General features: G+C 52.8%; 1 protein-coding gene and 2 non-coding genes across 6 annotated transcripts in view; 1 reads left to right on the top strand and 2 right to left on the bottom strand.

Moving 5' to 3' along the window:
• The window catches only part of VAC14 (VAC14 component of PIKFYVE complex), a 79,458-nt gene that overhangs the window by 42,944 nt on the left and 20,472 nt on the right, over positions 1 to 16,042 (bottom strand). For all 4 annotated transcript variants that reach the window (XM_042027345.1, XM_042027344.1, XM_042027343.1 and 1 more), the window contains 9 exons: positions 12,849 to 12,999; positions 12,059 to 12,226; positions 11,306 to 11,368; positions 10,210 to 10,317; positions 9,339 to 9,448; positions 8,278 to 8,384; positions 7,130 to 7,264; positions 6,728 to 6,880; positions 4,595 to 4,649 (listed from right to left, as the gene is read on the bottom strand). In XM_042027345.1, coding sequence (XP_041883279.1) covers positions 4,595 to 4,649; positions 6,728 to 6,880; positions 7,130 to 7,264; positions 8,278 to 8,384; positions 9,339 to 9,448; positions 10,210 to 10,317; positions 11,306 to 11,368; positions 12,059 to 12,226; positions 12,849 to 12,999 — 1,050 coding nt within the window. The remainder of the gene's footprint in view (positions 1 to 4,594; positions 4,650 to 6,727; positions 6,881 to 7,129; positions 7,265 to 8,277; positions 8,385 to 9,338; positions 9,449 to 10,209; positions 10,318 to 11,305; positions 11,369 to 12,058; positions 12,227 to 12,848; positions 13,000 to 16,042) is intronic.
• On the bottom strand, positions 5,645 to 5,715 carry TRNAG-GCC. Its single transcript has one exon. It is a non-coding gene; the product is annotated as a tRNA-Gly (tRNA).
• On the top strand, positions 13,784 to 13,854 carry TRNAG-GCC. Its single transcript has one exon. It is a non-coding gene; the product is annotated as a tRNA-Gly (tRNA).

The raw sequence follows: 16,042 nt of genomic DNA, 5'->3' as shown, positions 1-16,042 counted from the left end.
TTCTAACAGCACAGTAGAAACTTGCTTCTACAAGCAATTTCCAATCTGTTTTGTGCCAAAATCACTAGTGAAAGCCCCTTCTTCATCACTGCTCATGATGCAGCATCTGGGTGGAGCCTGGGTGGCTCAAGCCAAAACCCACCCAAGCAGACCCCAAGAGGCGGCTGGGAGCACCGGGCTGACCTGGAGCCAGGCAGTCCCCAGCCATGCCCCAGCCATGCTCTGTGGCTCTGCTGGGCTCGGCTCCCACTAGAAGGGATTGCAGCTGGGAAAAGCTCCTCACTGGCTACCCTCTGCCTGCAGCTGCCGAGATAAATCTTTTAGGGGGGGTTGCTGGTGGAGAAGCAGTTCCTTTACTCAGCACAAAAGCCAGGCACCACCATGAAAGGTGAGGGGTCCGACAAACATGGGAAATTGGGCTAAAAACCTCCCACCAACCACAGTCCTCTGCCTCTGGGACAGAGTGGCACCAGACTACTGTGGGCTACCCCCTTTCCAGGGGTTACGGCAGCAGGCGAGCATGCTGCAGCTCCAGAGCCAGGCACGCAGCTCGGCCTGGCTCTCCTTAATCCCCAGGCAGGAGGGAGCGGGAGCAGCAGTAATGGCATTGCGTTACTGTGATCCTCCGGGCCTGCAACGCCGGCTCCAGCGCCGGCATCTGCGGCAGGGCAGATGTCAGATGCAATCACTTCCATCTAACCCACTACCCCAGATTCTCCTCCGGAGGATGAGTGTGGCCCTGGCACCGCCCCTGCCGTTCGCCTGTGACAGCGAGAACATGTTTTTAGGGCAAATTGAGCAATGATGGGGGTTGTGTCAGGCTCTTACTTCTGGATACTGAGAGTCTTTGCTCAAGGTCAGTGGTGGGGCAGAAGACCCATCCCCCAGCACATCCCCCCATCTCAGAAAGCACCCTTCAGCGTAAGAACTGAGCTTACTTTCCCACTACATTCAATCCACAGCAATGTTTTTCACTTCATGTCCTTTATCAACCCATTTTCTCACTTCTCCCCTTTCTTCAAGGGCTTCTGCCATCTCTCTCCTCAGCAGTCACCTTTTCTCTGCCAATGCCTGAGCTGTCATCTTTCTCCTGGCCTCCTGCCTGGCCCAGCTGCTTTCCTGACCCCATTTTCAGACAAGGTTAAGGTCCAGGCCAGGCTCTAGCCTTTAGGCAAGCCCAGCAAAATGGCCTTGCCAAGGGTGGAAATATCCAGGTTCTTTCATTGTGGTCCAAGTCACAAGGGCAGCTCCCATACAGGCTGGCAGCTGTGCTGCTCAATGGGCTTGAGCCAGCAGCCAGGACATAAATAGCTTTGCTATTGGTCCCACAAGCTGTCACTTTCTTGCCCTCCATCACTCTCATTTCAGTGCTCTCGGCTTCCTTCTGCTTACTGCAGTTTCCAAGATCTCCCAGGGAAATGATAAAGCCAAGGTCTAGGCAGAGGCATCCAGTCCAACGAGCTGTAGATCACCGTGACAAGGGCTGGGGCAGCGTGCCTGAGGTCCCCCTCCAGCTCAGCCACCCAAGCATGAAGTGCGAGCAGCAAAGGGAAGCCATCTCCTCACTCCAGGCTGGAAAGAAGGGCAGGAAGAGCCACCCTGGACCTAAAAGCTGTGCAGGACAAGCTGCTGGAGAATGGGATTCCAAGGCAGGCTTGGTGCCTTAGCTCAAAGCAAGCCATCATGCTGCCTCTTCAGCCAACCATCCCCCGGGTACTGCAGAGCACCCAACACCATCCCTACCCTCCACCAAAGTGTTCCCACCACCACGAGTTCCCCAGCTGCACCTTCAAGGTGCATCAGGCTCTGGGCATGGGGGTACAGCAACTTACAGCATGAGACAAGCAGCAGCTATTTTAGCCTTGTAGTAAGCACTACCACATTCAAAAGCCTGGTTTAAATGCAGGCTTGGGTGGTTCAGCCACGTGACAGCCACTTGTCCTTTCTGCAGAGCAACACACAGCTTTACATGTCTATGTGTTGCTGACCACCACCTAAAGCATGAAGCCTTCCTTGCATCAGGAAGTACCACAAAGGCTCTTCTTGGAGATTTCATGTCCCTCATCTAGTTTGGTGAGGGACTGTGGTCCCATCAACCTTGTCCCATCACCCAGACGGCCTAACACTGACTGCTTCCAGCTGTGCCTGACCCTCTGCCTGGTAGGACCAGCAGGAAGTTGTCTCAAACTGTCCAGGTCTTGTTTTGAAACACCAATGCAGTTACAAGAGCCTTACTTTCCAGCTGTTTTGGTCCATTGACGCAGGACAGACATCTGGATCTTCTCCTGCGGCAGCTCAGACCGACGGAAGGAAGCCCGGGCTCTGCTCCAGCAACCATGCTTCCACCTCCCCTTCCTGATCCAGGCTCACACCAGTGAATGCAGCAGCAGCATGCTCAGCCAGGCCACAGGAAGGATCCAGTGCCTTTGAAACATGGTTCTGGTCCACTTCCAGTGACAGTTTTTGCAGAAGGTGGAAGTGAGGCCCCCCATCTGGATGGGGAACCCCAAAACCCCTCCAGCCCTGCGTAGCCAGGCTCTCCCAGCAGCCAGTTTCTGTCTTGGCACAGACACGGTCTCCATTTCCTAGTGGATGCCACCAGGAAACTCCCTCCAAGTAAAGCTGGCAAATACTTGGAAAGCATTTTGGAGCATGTTTTAGGATCAAGTGTGTCAGTTTGTAGCCACAGGCATGTGCCCAGCATCCATGTATTAAGCATTCACGCCTTGTCATCTTCTTGGATGGCACCTTCCCAGAACATGGCCCTCTGCAGACGCCAGGCCATGATCTCCTCTGCCCCCACTGACCAAGGTCCTCCCTTCCCTGCTGCTGGAGCACTGTCCCTCTGCAGCCGGCTGGGGAGGGCAGGGGAAGGGGCGTGAGAGCTGGATGCTTGGCATTGGGCCATGCTCCATCATTTGCTCGACGGGGGAGGCTGGGAGAAGGCGGGGGGGGGGGGGGCCGGAATGAACAAAAACAGAAGCAAAGAGTGACTTCATCTTAAAAGGCAGCTGCAACTTCCTCTGTTTGCAGGCTTTCCAGCTTTTCCCAGCAACGCAACGGCTTCCTGCGGTCCTGCCTTGACACCCAGTGGGCATTCAGCGTGCTGGCAGCTGCCGCTCCCCGGTGTGAATTATGGCTGCTGATGGCCAGGGGTGCCAGCTCCTGCCTCCCTCCGGCTCCAGCGCCAAGCCAGACAGCCTGAGCGATGGATGGAGCACCAGGCAGATGTCCAGGGCTCCCGTCAGCCACGTACAGCCCTCCCCCCAATCCTGTGCCAGTCCCTCACAAGAGATGCCATGGCAAAAATGTTTCAGGTCCCAGCGCTGGAGCAGCAGAGAGGTCGCACAGGGCAGGTAAACCCCACAGTAAAGCCTGGCATTTCCTGCTGAAAAGGGCTTAGGAGGGCTCAAGAAAAAGCCCCTCTGCAAAACCAGGTCTCTTAGAGATATGGAGGGTCTTGCCTTCTGTCCCAGATGGTTTTCCCTGGTGCTTGAGGTGCTGACAGAGCATTTCAGCTCAAGCAGCTGTTCTCCTGGCTCTCAGTGACACTGGGACAAGTCATCCCAGCTCTCCCTGCTTCTGTCCCTCTTCAGTTTTCACTCCCTCTCTCCCTCACGTGCAAGATCTTCAGCACAGAGCCACCATGGCTATCACTTGTCCTCCTGACTCGATGCCTCTTCTTTTTCTTCCCCCACCCTCTTTCCCATTTCAGCCCTATGCACATCCACTTCTGCACTTGCTAAACTTCAAGAGCCGAGCAGGGTCAGGATACAGCAACCACAAAAAAGCCAGGGAAAATCATTTAACTACCATAAACCAACATTTAGGTGCAAATGAAATGACCTGTACTTCCATGAGAGAAAAAAAATTAAGGGCATCATTAAGACCAAGAAGTAGCTGGGCTGTGCAGAAGTGCAAAAAAAGGAACAGAGAGTACAGACCATCAACCTGAAAAGCTGACGCTTGCACTGCTCTGGGATGTGTTGTGATGGGCATCACGCTGTTAGGAAGCAGCTAAAGCAAGGCATCCTATTTTGGGGATCACGACAACAAATAAAAATAAGCATCAGCACAATGAAGTGTTGGAACTCACTACCTCAGAGTAAAGGAACTGCAGGCAGCAGGAGGAAAGGAAAGCTATTAGAACAGATGGATTTGGCCCCCAATTCAGACAGCTGGATGGGAAGAAAGGTATTTGCAGGAGAGATGATTTAGATGAAGTATTGGGAGAGATCATGCTGGGCACAGAACTGGTGCAGGGCTGACTAATGCCACACAAGGCTGGCAGGAGGCCAAGACCTGTGCAGCCCTAGGTCCAGCCCCATAGCCCTGTGCCATGGTGGGCCGCCAAGACAGCAGCATGGAACTGGGTCAGTCTCTTTGGGGGAAGAAACACCTCAGTTCATCCTAAAGTCAAGTCATTTTGGTGTAAATACACCAGAGAGAAGCAATTCCTAGAGCATCCCCAGTCATCCACCCTACTGGAACCAAGAGACCCCCATCTGTCTCCCAGCCCAGCATCTGTCAGTCATTGTCTGTACCCTAAGAAGCTTTCTCCTCAAGTCCCTCTGAAGCAACAAACAGACCCTACCTGGTTACTGTGAAGACTCCGCTGTTGCTGGAGTCACCAGATGCATCCAGAGAACCTGGGGGCAGAAAAACAGGAGACACAGCTAGTGGGGTGATGGGGAAGGTAGACAGCAGGACTGGGAGGCTGGAGAGCTGCATGACCTTCTGCAAAGATATCACCAGTCATGGCCTGAGGGTCCAGGGACCCAAGGGATCCCTCCTGCCTACAGTAAGCATTCTACACTCCTTGTCAAGCCCTTCCCTGCTGCCAGACAAGCTAGTACAGAACTGCACTTACCCAGCAAAATGCAAGTGGGCACAGCTTCAGACCTCTGCCCCATACTGGGTCACCTCCTCTGTAACAGAGGCCCAGACACATCCTGCTGATGGTTTCAACCATTCTTAAAGAAGTAGCTCAGAACTGCAGAGCTGCCTTTGACTCCCCTGATTTCAATGCCTAAAGATACCACACGCACAGTGAAGGTAGAATCCAACCCAGGACATCTCCACCTGGCCACAGCCTGACTCCACGTCGAAGCCAAGTGACTCAAACAGCTTTCCAACCTCTGCTCCCTGCTAAAACTGGGTCTTACAAGCATGGTGACAAAGCATGACAAGATGAACTTGACTCTTTGTGCCCCCTTGTGCCAACAGCCTCTACTCACACAAGCAACATCACTCCATCAGCATGCCTGGACAGCAGAGCTGAGTTTCTCATAGAAAGGCATCAGTTTTATCTGATCCTGCCTGCTTCAAGGTGCAATTTGACACCAGAGGGGCTAAGAATAAAGCAATTAAGCTTTCTGTTGATATTTTAAAGCCCTTCTGTGACAAATTTTAATACAAGAAGGTATTCTTGGGACAAACAAGGAATAAAAAAGTTTTTGCTGCTGTGCTACAGCAGTAAATTTTTCTGCTTTCTCTCTTCTAGTAAGAAAACCTGTACAGAGTTAGGTAATGAAAGCTCTTGCACCTTTATTGAAGACTAAGATGCTTATTTAGACTGGTATTTTGAGGTGCCTGGGTCCACATTATGGATAGAAATAAAAAAAAGGAGGAGGAAAAAGAGCACTGCATTGGCCGGGAATCGAACCCGGGCCTCCCGCGTGGCAGGCGAGAATTCTACCACTGAACCACCAATGCTGTCCTGCATGCTGCCTCCGCGCTTGCCGCCTCCTCCTGCCACCCCAAACGCCACCCATGCCCGCACTGCCACCCCTGCCAGCCGCACCCTGCCTCGGCAGCTCCCCTGGCAGCTCCCCGCCTTGCACTGCTGCTGTTGGACAAGAAAACCCTTCAGTCTTAATCCCATCCTCCTGCTCCCTCTCATGGCAGGATTTTCCAAAAGCCACTGGTGGGCGTGTTATAAGGAGAGCACCGGGCTGAAGGTGCAGCTTTAGAAGAACACCTATCAGCCCTCGTGATTTAAACACTAACACATATTTCATACACCTGGACAACAAAGATGTGTTGTGCCAGAAGAAACGTTTAGTCATGCCAGCACAACAGCATCCAAGGGATGTTGGAGGGCTAACACCACTGCTGTTCCCAGGCATTGATTCATAGGGACCACTTAGTTTCTTTTCACTTGAACCCTCCTTCAGGTCTCCTATCCCACTTGCAAACTTCTGCCTTTTATGTGCTGGAAATCTTAGGACTGGGACAATACCTGCCAGATGGTCTGGAGAGCACCATGAATCTGGAAAGGATCCAAAATTCTTCTTTTTGTTCTCAACCCTTCCCCACCACAGACATTCTCCATGCACGTGTTGATGCTCTACCAGGACTAACACAGCTCTCTGAGTTCTCCTTTGGGTGACGATAGCTGCTCCCAAACTAAAAGTTATCTTTTTCAGGTCAACTTGATGACTAGGTTGAAGGGGAGCATGGTGAGAGGATGGGGATGCTCACCAGGGCATGCAGCACTGCAGCACCACTTGGGCTCCAGGTCAGAGCAATCACCCTCTTATGCAGACTACAACAAATGTGTCTGTCTCAGCAGAGGATCATCTGTGCAACAGGTCTCCAAAGAAAGCATAGAGATCCCATGTGCTCTGAGCTGCTTCAGGACACCAAATCAACTCAAGAACTTCTCTTGAGAACATTCCCTTGACCTTCCTCACACCTCTAATGGCCCAGACCAACTGAGACTCACCGGTGGTCACTGCCTCTGGCTTGGAGAGGGATTCCTCCGAGGTGGGCTCTGCTGGTATAGTCATTGATGGCTTGGCCTCATCCATTTCATCATCCTCTGGGATGACCAGCTTCATCAGGCTCTGGTTGCACACGTTCGCCACCTCCTTGATGTCTGAGTGAAGGCAGTGTAAGGAACACGCAGTCCCACACATGGGCAGGTGCCAGCCACAGAAAAGCCACTGCAGCCCCACCCAGCTACCGCAACCCCCCTCACATCCAAAGGGCCAGTGTGGGTGTTAGCACTTGATGGGAGAACTTCTCCTGGACCTGCACTCCAGGGGCAGGAAACAGGCACTGGAACAGGCACTTCCCTGTGGGTTGCTGTGGCAGGAATGGGAGCAGCTCTGAGTTACAAGGATACTCTTCTTGCGATCATCGTAGGAGAGACACGGCAGGACAGCGGTCAGGATCCCTGAGGAGTAAGGCAGCATCACCCGGCCGGCCAGCTGGATGAACTCCCGCATCCAGCACATGGCTGTCAGCTGGATCAGCTCATCTGGAAGACATGGGACAAGCAAAGGTGAGGCAAAGGGCAGCACTGGCTCCAAAGGCCAAGAACCACCTGCAAGCAGGGAGCTGCCTCTGCTCTATCCTGAGAGATCTTCATCTGGGACAGTTTAGTCCCAGAGGAGATCAGTAAGACCTGAATCTGCAGTGAGCTTGAGATTAAACACAATCATTAGGTTTCAGTTACCCCAGTTCTACCCTTAATGCAGGTTTCCTAATTTACAAGTATTCTGTCAAGCTTCCCAACACATAAGGGTATTTCTTTGGTCCCACCCACTGCAGCTGTGGATCTGGGTCAAACATCATTCCTAGAGCTGGGGTTTTAACAGCCTCCCCAAATTCTGGAAGAGGCACCACCGCCAAGGCACTCTGCTGATGCAAGGCCAGATTTTAAGCTTAACAGTGTAAATTCATTGGGAGTCAGTTGAATCAAGAACAACCAGTCTCAGTCTATCTATACTTTTCTGTCCCCCAAGAAACCCACTCCCATTGAGCAACATTTAAAGAGCAGTTTAAGCTTAATGAGCACAACTAGGGAACAAGATCCTTCTGAGGAAACACATCCAGCTGCAGCTGTGACTCTCTGCCACTGCCTATACAGCAGACCCATGGGAGCTACAGTGCAGCACTGGCACAACCACACACATCCTTAACTATCTGACCTATGCACCAAATGCCACCAGAGGTTACAGTAAGACCTTACAGAGATCCTCCTAGCAGTGCTGGATATCCACAGGTGCCAAATATTTTTCTTTTAGGCCCCTCTGTTTTGGAGGATGCCAGACCTATGTTGTGGCTGTGTGATCTGCAGTACAAAAGCAGTTGTGCCAACTTCAGGAAAGCTGCTTGTTCCCCATTTCTAGCAGAATTTTCATGCACAGTGACAAAAAAAAGGCAAGCAACTGAGCTGGTGAACAGCCTGCTGGAAAACTCCTGGCCTGAATCTACAGTGGGCACCACAAATCAGGAGGCTGGTGCTACTGCCCGGTCCTGTGCACTCACCTGCCGCCTGGCAGTGGATCACCAGGATATTGGCCATTTCTGCAAATTTCACACTGGAGGGATTCTTCTTGATCTCCTTGAGGAATTCCCCAAGAGCCACCTCACACCTGTAGAGACGCAGAGCAGCTGGTCAGAACTTGGTTGCCTTAGAGCAATTAGGAAGAACTTATGGAGACTGTCTTCTGCAGGTGCACATGGAAGGATGCTGGTGGCACGGCAGAAGTGTCTCCACACAGGAGCAGGGTCAGGAAAGATGATGCTGACAAGCTCACCCTGCCCCACAGCAGACTGCACACAGCTGCAAGGACAGAGGTGATGGCAGCCCAGAGGCCCCCCCAGCTTCCCACAACTCCCCCACCGCCACACAGGCTCTGTGGATATGGAGGTGCCTGGGATGAGGAGCAGGGGGGCAGGTGACAGCCAAAGCTTTCAGTGCTTGTTCCTTGACATGGGGATGCTGGAAAAAAAGAGATATGGGTAGGATGCAGAAAGGCCTGGCAGCAGGAGAGACCCAGGCTGGTCTCACCACTTACTTATGCCCTACAAAACCAGTCCAGCCACTCTCTCCCAGCACAAAATGCCAAGATCCTCTGACCTCCCTGAGAACATGCAGACATTCCTGCACTTCAAAATGCCTCTGTCTTGGGGACCAGCAGCAGTATCTGTGGAGCCAGCTCCCAATCCTTGCTTCTCTTCTTCACCCAGGAGATGCTGGGCTGGAGCTCTGCTTTGCCAAGAGAAGCTGTCATGCTGCAAGTTTCTTCAGAGAGCTCATGCCCATCCCAGAACCACACACCAGGCTCTGTGACTCCGGCATCAGGTGCTTGGAAGCCAACAACTCAACCAAGCCAAAACAGTTTGTCCCCCAGTGTAGAGTATGGTCACGGGATGGGGGAGGCCCTTGCCAAAGACACTGATTCACTGCCCAAGCCAATGTGTCTCCCACCACACGCATGGAGCTTCACTGCAGTTACACAGAAGAATTGCAAACCAATAGCAAAAGTGATGGATGAACAGCGAACATCACACAGCCCTCATGCCCAGCCCGCCTCCACACTCACATTTTCCGTATCTCCTTGCTGTTGTCTCCCAGGATCTGGAAGAGTCCATCTAGGATTTCTGGCAGGTAATCCAAGAGGTTGATATCAGGCACAGACTCTAAGACCAGGATCTAGATCAGGGAGGAATACGAAAGAAGAGGTGAGTTTTGGAGATGCGGACTAACATCACCAGCACAAATCTGGCAGGATACTGAGGAATTCAGAGCTGAGCTGTGTGGGATGGGGGGGAAGAAAAAGAGGACACTGTGGAGTTGCCCATCTTGGGAAACAGCTGAGCTAGCACAGCAAGCAAGCAATCAGCCTGCAGCAGTGCTACCTTTCCAATCACAGCTCTGCAAAACAAAGCAGGGATCGGGAATGACTACCAAGACGCATCCAGGCAGACCTGGGATGGCTGAGAGAGCACAGGGGAACACATCTCCCCATACTCTGGCCAGGCACCAAGAGCTCCTGCCTTGCAGAGAAAGGAGAGAGCAAGTGGAGATCCCTTGCCTCCTGGAGAGCAACATCGCTCCATCACCTCTGCGTGATGGAAAGCAGCCTAGCGCTATCCCTTGGGAGACTGTAACCTCTAGAGCACAGTATGTCTATTTATACAAGCAACACTTTAAGTGTACTTTCTACAATGCCCTGAGCAGGCTGGCAGAAGCGCAGTGCCACGTCACTGTGACTGCAACAACAAGGTGACAAGGGAGCTGCCCTTTTAAAGAAGCAGGTAAAAAACTCTGCTGGCTTAAAAACCTGCTGAGGTAAGTCCAGGAGCTCACACATCACTGTGGATACCTGCAGTTTGCCTGGACATGGGAAGCTGATGGGACACAACGTCCTGGAGTTCAGACTGGCAGGCACACATGGCACCCCGTGTACCTACCCAGGATATGATGAACTGGCGGGCGTACTGGTTGTTGGAGTAAATCCTCTCACGCAGCAGCGGGATGAAGCCTACCAGGTCGAACTGGTTGCTCTCTGTCACGATATCCTGCAGAGCCCAAGCAGAGGGTGTTAGGATGCCTAACAACACACGTCCATGCAGCAGCCCTCCCACCCTGTATTTTTAAGGCACGTGACAGGAAAAGGATAACAAGCATGAGTCTGCATGTCAGGAGACCTGGGGAGAAGGAATCATGCAGTTTATTCAGGCAATGAGCTGGCAATTCCCCTCAGGCAGAGACTAATGCTGAGCAGGACCCAGAGAGGGATGCTCCTGACTGCTGTGACAGCCTGGCTGAACAGGAAGCTGGGAAGCTTCTCTGATTCACGCCTCAGTGCTGTGCTGCACACATGAGCAAGCACTTCTGATGTAGCCACGTGGATATGGGTGGGAGAGTCCCCTCACTTCCCTTTACAGCTCTTTCCACATGCTTGGTGGATTTTGCTGCATGGCCGAGTCCCTGGGCCTGGTGCAGTGGAGCACATCTCCCAGCAGGAAGGTTTGCAGAGGAGACTGAGTTAACTGCTGTGATAACAAGGAGCAAGGGCAGGACCTGGCAGGGAGCAGCTCACCTCTGAACAGCAGCAGAAAAGGAACTGGGAGGTCTGTGGCAGTAAAAGACCATCAGCAGGCAGAACAGGAACGGGAACCAAGCCCACACCTTGAAGCAGCAGCAGCAGCTCCACTCATATCACAACTCCCTTAGGCAAGGGAGGGAGAGCAAAGGAGCAGCCCTTCTGCTGCCTGGCACAGCACTGCAACCTTCAGACTCAAACCTTGCTTCCACCAGCTCCCACGAGCTGAATGCACGCACGCCACTGGGATAACCCACGAGGCCCTACATCCGGCTGCCTGAGAAGGCTACCAGAGCCTTGATTGAAGAGGCTGCAGCCAGTGAGAGAAAAAAATATTCTGACAGCAGCCACAGGACTGAGGTGGGATGGCTTTAGCAGCTGCAGCCTCAGGGACTGACATATCCCCAGCCAGGACATGCCTCCAGCTTGCACCAAGGACTCTCAGCAGAGAGCAAAAATACCTTGAGCAGCCGATCGAGGAGCTCAGAGCCACTTTTGACATTTGGGTCAGGATCAGCAGCCAGCTGTGAAAGACAGAAACAAAGAGACGTTGCAACAGCAGGTCCCAGGTCTGCTCCCTGTTCTGCAGCGCAGCTCACAACAGGCTCACAGGACTGTTACTCTCCTTTGACAACACAGGGACAGACATACAGAAGTCCCTTTATCTCCAACTTCTCATTAGGCTCCAAAAAATTCTCCTGAGAGACTTCTTAAGGGAGAGATCAAGCACACATCACCTCCCCCAGCTATGCAGGTTTTCATGGGCCAGCAGTCACTCCCAAGGAACAGAGAAGTGCAGGTTACCAGTGAAAATCTGCAAAGGCAGACATGCACAGACATAGTTTTGACACTACAGACCCCACAAAGCCAAACTGCTGCAGATCCACCTTGCCTGCAGCAGTTCTCTCAGCCTCATTTTCTAGTACCATTCAACAAGGAGCAGGAGAATACATCCTGGAGGCGAGGACAGAGAACAAGGTATCTGACAGTCAACTTCATACCCACAGTATCAGCGGCTACTGTGTAGAAACTGCTCATTTTGCTGATCCTTGTGGGTCCCTTCCAACTCAGAATATTCTGTGACTCTGTCCTTCAGACCTGTCTGGGTCAAAGTAAATCAGTTTGCTTGGAAAAAAAACCTTGAACAATTTGGTTTGGAGATGATGAGGACTAGTCCTCGAAAAGCACATGGGGATTAAGAGGAAGCTTCTTACCTTGCTGAGGCCATCGAAGAGCACGTTGAAGTGCGGGAGGACAGAGCCCCTGGCCACCTTGACAATGTTGTAGAGAGCCTCGCAGGCGTAGTACCGCAGTCGACTGTCAGCATCATTGAAACACGTCAGCACTGGCTCAATCAGCTCTTTCAGGTACAGCCCAGAGTCCTGGGGGCACAAGGAGACTGGTTAGCTAAGGACCATGCCACAGCGAGTGGGAAGAGATGCCCTGGAATACACTGCAAATATTCAGGCCTGTGATGGCTTTAGTGCACCTATGCCAGCCAGGATTTACTAATGAATTTTGAATTTTATTACTGAATTTTTTTATTCAGGTACAGTGAGAAGCGATCAGGTTTGCTGGGCATCTGCCTCATCTCCTGCCTGCAGGGCAGAGGGAGCCAGGGATGGATTTCTGTAAGGGCCAGTGTTAGCAGTGCACAGCAGGAAATGGAAGGGCTGAAACTCTTGTCAGCTCTTTTAACACAAACTAGCACCCAACCAGCTGAGTCTAGTCCTGCTGCTGGAGACTATAGATGGACAGAAGCCCTTTAACCACACTTAAGCAGCTGCCAAGATGTAACCCAGGCCAGAAAGTGCGCCTGGGCCCAAAGGGTGTGGCTGGGTGTGCTGGGAAAACTCCAACACAACCCAGTTGTAGGCTGCAATAGCAGGAGGGAGCCAGAGAACTGCGGGGCCACCAGCCCGAGTCTCCCCATCACACTGACCCAAGAGGAGCTGCTGTTCTCTCACCGCAACCTGCACAAGCCGAAAAACCCATCACACCTACCTTGCCAAGGGCAATGGAGCAAGCAGCGAGGCCAATGAGTCCCCCTTTCCGGCTGTGGGGGTGCTGGGAGAGCGCAAACTCCTGTGACAGGATCTGGATCACGTGTTTGATCTGGGATGTGTTGTTCTGAGCCACAAACTCTCGCACCAGCCTGGGGAGAGGAGCAAGAGGCACACAGGGAGGTTTAGGTTCTGCCTGATACAAACATTGAGGGGCTTGGTGTCAGAGACAGGGACTTTCAGCCACAACAAGCACCAGAGAAAGCAGTACTGAAATCCAGAATGCTGAAGGAACCCAAAAGCAAAACCAGAGCTCTGCCCTCCTCCCTGCCCTCCTGCTGCTCTAGCCTGCAGCCTCCTACACCGTTCACAAACTCTCAGCCCAGGATGAGCTCTCAAGGGCCAACCCAGTGCAGCTGTGTGCTTGCAGAGAAGTTACCAGGTCTACACAGCCCCTCCAACAGGGCAGGTTTTCAGGGTCATTCACCCCCAGCATGGCACAGAATGGGAGCCCAGCACGCACCCAGAGTGCTGGTGGCTTGGCAGGGAATTGCTGCCCACCAGACCCACACACAGTGCCATGGTTTTGGACCCTTCCAGCCACCCATAAGTGCTTCAGTTAACATCCCATATATATAACTTTACTACTAACAGTATATTTCAATATTCTTAAAACAGCCCAAGACTTAACAAAAAGCCAACACAGTTTCCATATACAATACCTGCTCCTCCCCAGAAACTTGCAGGTCGTTACCCAGAGATAATTAACACATCAGTCGCGGATGAAGAGATCCATATCCCTGCTCCTGCCTACAGAACTGCTTCCAGGTCCCAGCTTGCCCAACCAGCTCTTCAGCCCCAGTTTGCTGTTGGCAGGGCCCTTGGCCAGGCAGGGAGGCACAGGCAGCTGTGCAGGCAGCTGTGCAGGCAGCTGGAGCATTGGTGGTTCAGTGGTAGAATTCTCGCCTGCCACGCGGGAGGCCCGGGTTCGATTCCCGGCCAATGCAGTGCTCTTTTTCCTCCTTTTTCCTTGCATTTCTATCCATAATGCAGACTTAGGCACCTCAAAAACTTTGCCTAAATAATCATCTTTACCTTAACTGTCAATAAAGGTGCAAAAGCTTTCACTGCCTAATTCCATACAGGGTTTCTTTGGCACTATATAAATCTCACACTTCCAAACAGGTGCCACCGGCCATTCACACACTTTATAATCCAGAAACATCATTACAGAAGACGTTTATGAACTTTTCCTCCCCAAAATTACGAACACCAGCTCTGCTCTCATGTAGCTCTGCAAAAAGCAGTTGCTCCCTTTCGCTCTGGGGGCACCAGGCAGCCCCTCCCTCACTCTCCCTACTCCAAAGCCAAGTTCTCCAACAGTTACAGTCCAATCCCCACTCACAGACTGCTGCTTTAGGGATTATGGCTCCATTTCCAGTCCTGCTCCAAGAAGAGAAATGCACTGAGCTCGAGCAAGACAGATCATTGGGATGATCATTTTACTGCCTACATTTCACTAATGGAGTTTTGAACAGGAATAAATTTACAGGCTTCCTTCGCAAGTTTAAAGGACTCAAGATTTAACTAATGAGGCAAAAAGTGCAGCATCAGAGCCTGCAAGCAGCAGGAGCTGCTCCTGCATTACCAGCTAAAGGATAAGGAGGTTCCTGAGTCAAGAGGCAGCAACTCCCTCCTGGCTTGATGCCATGGACATGGGAGTGATGCTGCTGGGGGCATTCTGCGATGGCTTTTAGATGAACTAAACCTGTGAAATCTGTAGGAAAAGTTGGCCCTTGCTTTTTCCTCTTCACACTCTTCCCAAGTTGTACTTGCAGCTTGATCACATGAACTGCCTGACCGCAAAGCAGACTTTAGTTAGTGTAAGGCAAGCACAAACCCTTAATCCCAGGGCAGAGTAAGCTAGAACAGAGCTGCTTGGATAGGGCACAGAGCATCACCCCTCACAGTGCAGCAAAGGGGTTACTGAAGTACCCCTGAGACTGGAGTTATGACGACATTGCAAGAATCCCACCCTGCAACACTGCAACCCACCCAAAATAAATTATTCCTATAACAATGAGAGAAAACTAAACGCACAGAACAGCAGAAGGCACTCACTGGGTTGGGTTTCTAGCAAAGCACACACTCACTCTTTCCCAGGTGCCACTTTTCTCTGCTGACCTCTCACACAGCCCCCTCCACGTTTGAGGCAGGCAGTTCCCACATCCCGCACTGAACCCTCAGCAGAGAGACTCCATGCCCATGTCACGGACTGCCACGCGTGCCTGACTGCTCCCCTTGCAGGCCCACCACGGCCACATCTCCCACCCAAAACTCACCCACCAGCTCGGACCATCACTCCCAGCCCTGCGCTGGGCTGCACCCTGAGGTGATGCTTCAGATCTCCTGTGGGAGCTGAGCTCTCAGGCAATGCCCAGGGAGAACACACTCCTTCCCAGGGAAAGCTGCGGCCCAGCACAGCAAGGGTGAGAAGACAGGCAGGTACAACAAGCAACACCAGAGGGGCATGGCCACACCAGAAGGTGCCTGCAGACCTTTGCCTGGGATGCTCCGAAAGAAAAGCCCGCTGGAACAGCAGCTGTGCACAGGAAGAACCAAGGGCAAAACCCGATGGCCAGGGGTGACAGCAACACTTCCCACCTCTCTAGCCAGCATCCAGCATGGGACAAGCTTGGGTGAAACCTCGGGGGAGAGGTGGGATGCCACCAGGACTCTGGATGTGTCGCAGCACAGCAAACAGTACATTTCCTACAGTGATGCCACTCATGTATTCACCTCGCATAGGGCTGTGCAAGCGCAACTGCACCGGGCACCCGCCGTCAGAACGAGCCTCTGTCACGGGCTCTTGGGATGCGCCCGGAGCCAGCGGGTCCTCACCCGCACCCAGGAGCTGACGCGCTCAGGGATAAACTTCAGTGGCCGGCGGGATGGGGCTGGGAGACAGGGAGCAGCTCTGGGAGAGATCCCTCCTGCCCGAGCACCGCCCACGGCGCTGTCCCCGACAGGGTCACCGTGTCACCTGAGCCCCTTCCCGGGGCTGCCGAGCCTGCAGGGACCCAGGCCAGAAGCTCCGGTACCCCGGACGTCCCGGGGTGACCGCCACCCCCGGGCAGCCAGGCCGCTCCCTCCCGCCGCCCGGTGTACGGCTGGACCCACCCAAGCATCACGGGC

This window comes from Corvus kubaryi, unplaced genomic scaffold (genome assembly GCF_017639235.1).
Source record: "Corvus kubaryi isolate FWS band 111438036 unplaced genomic scaffold, C.kubaryi_AGA036_p1.0 37300, whole genome shotgun sequence".
In the NCBI taxonomy this organism is placed as follows: domain Eukaryota; kingdom Metazoa; phylum Chordata; class Aves; order Passeriformes; family Corvidae; genus Corvus; species Corvus kubaryi.
Note: the sequence above shows the minus strand (reverse complement) of the source record. Positions and strands in the feature narration are given on the sequence as shown.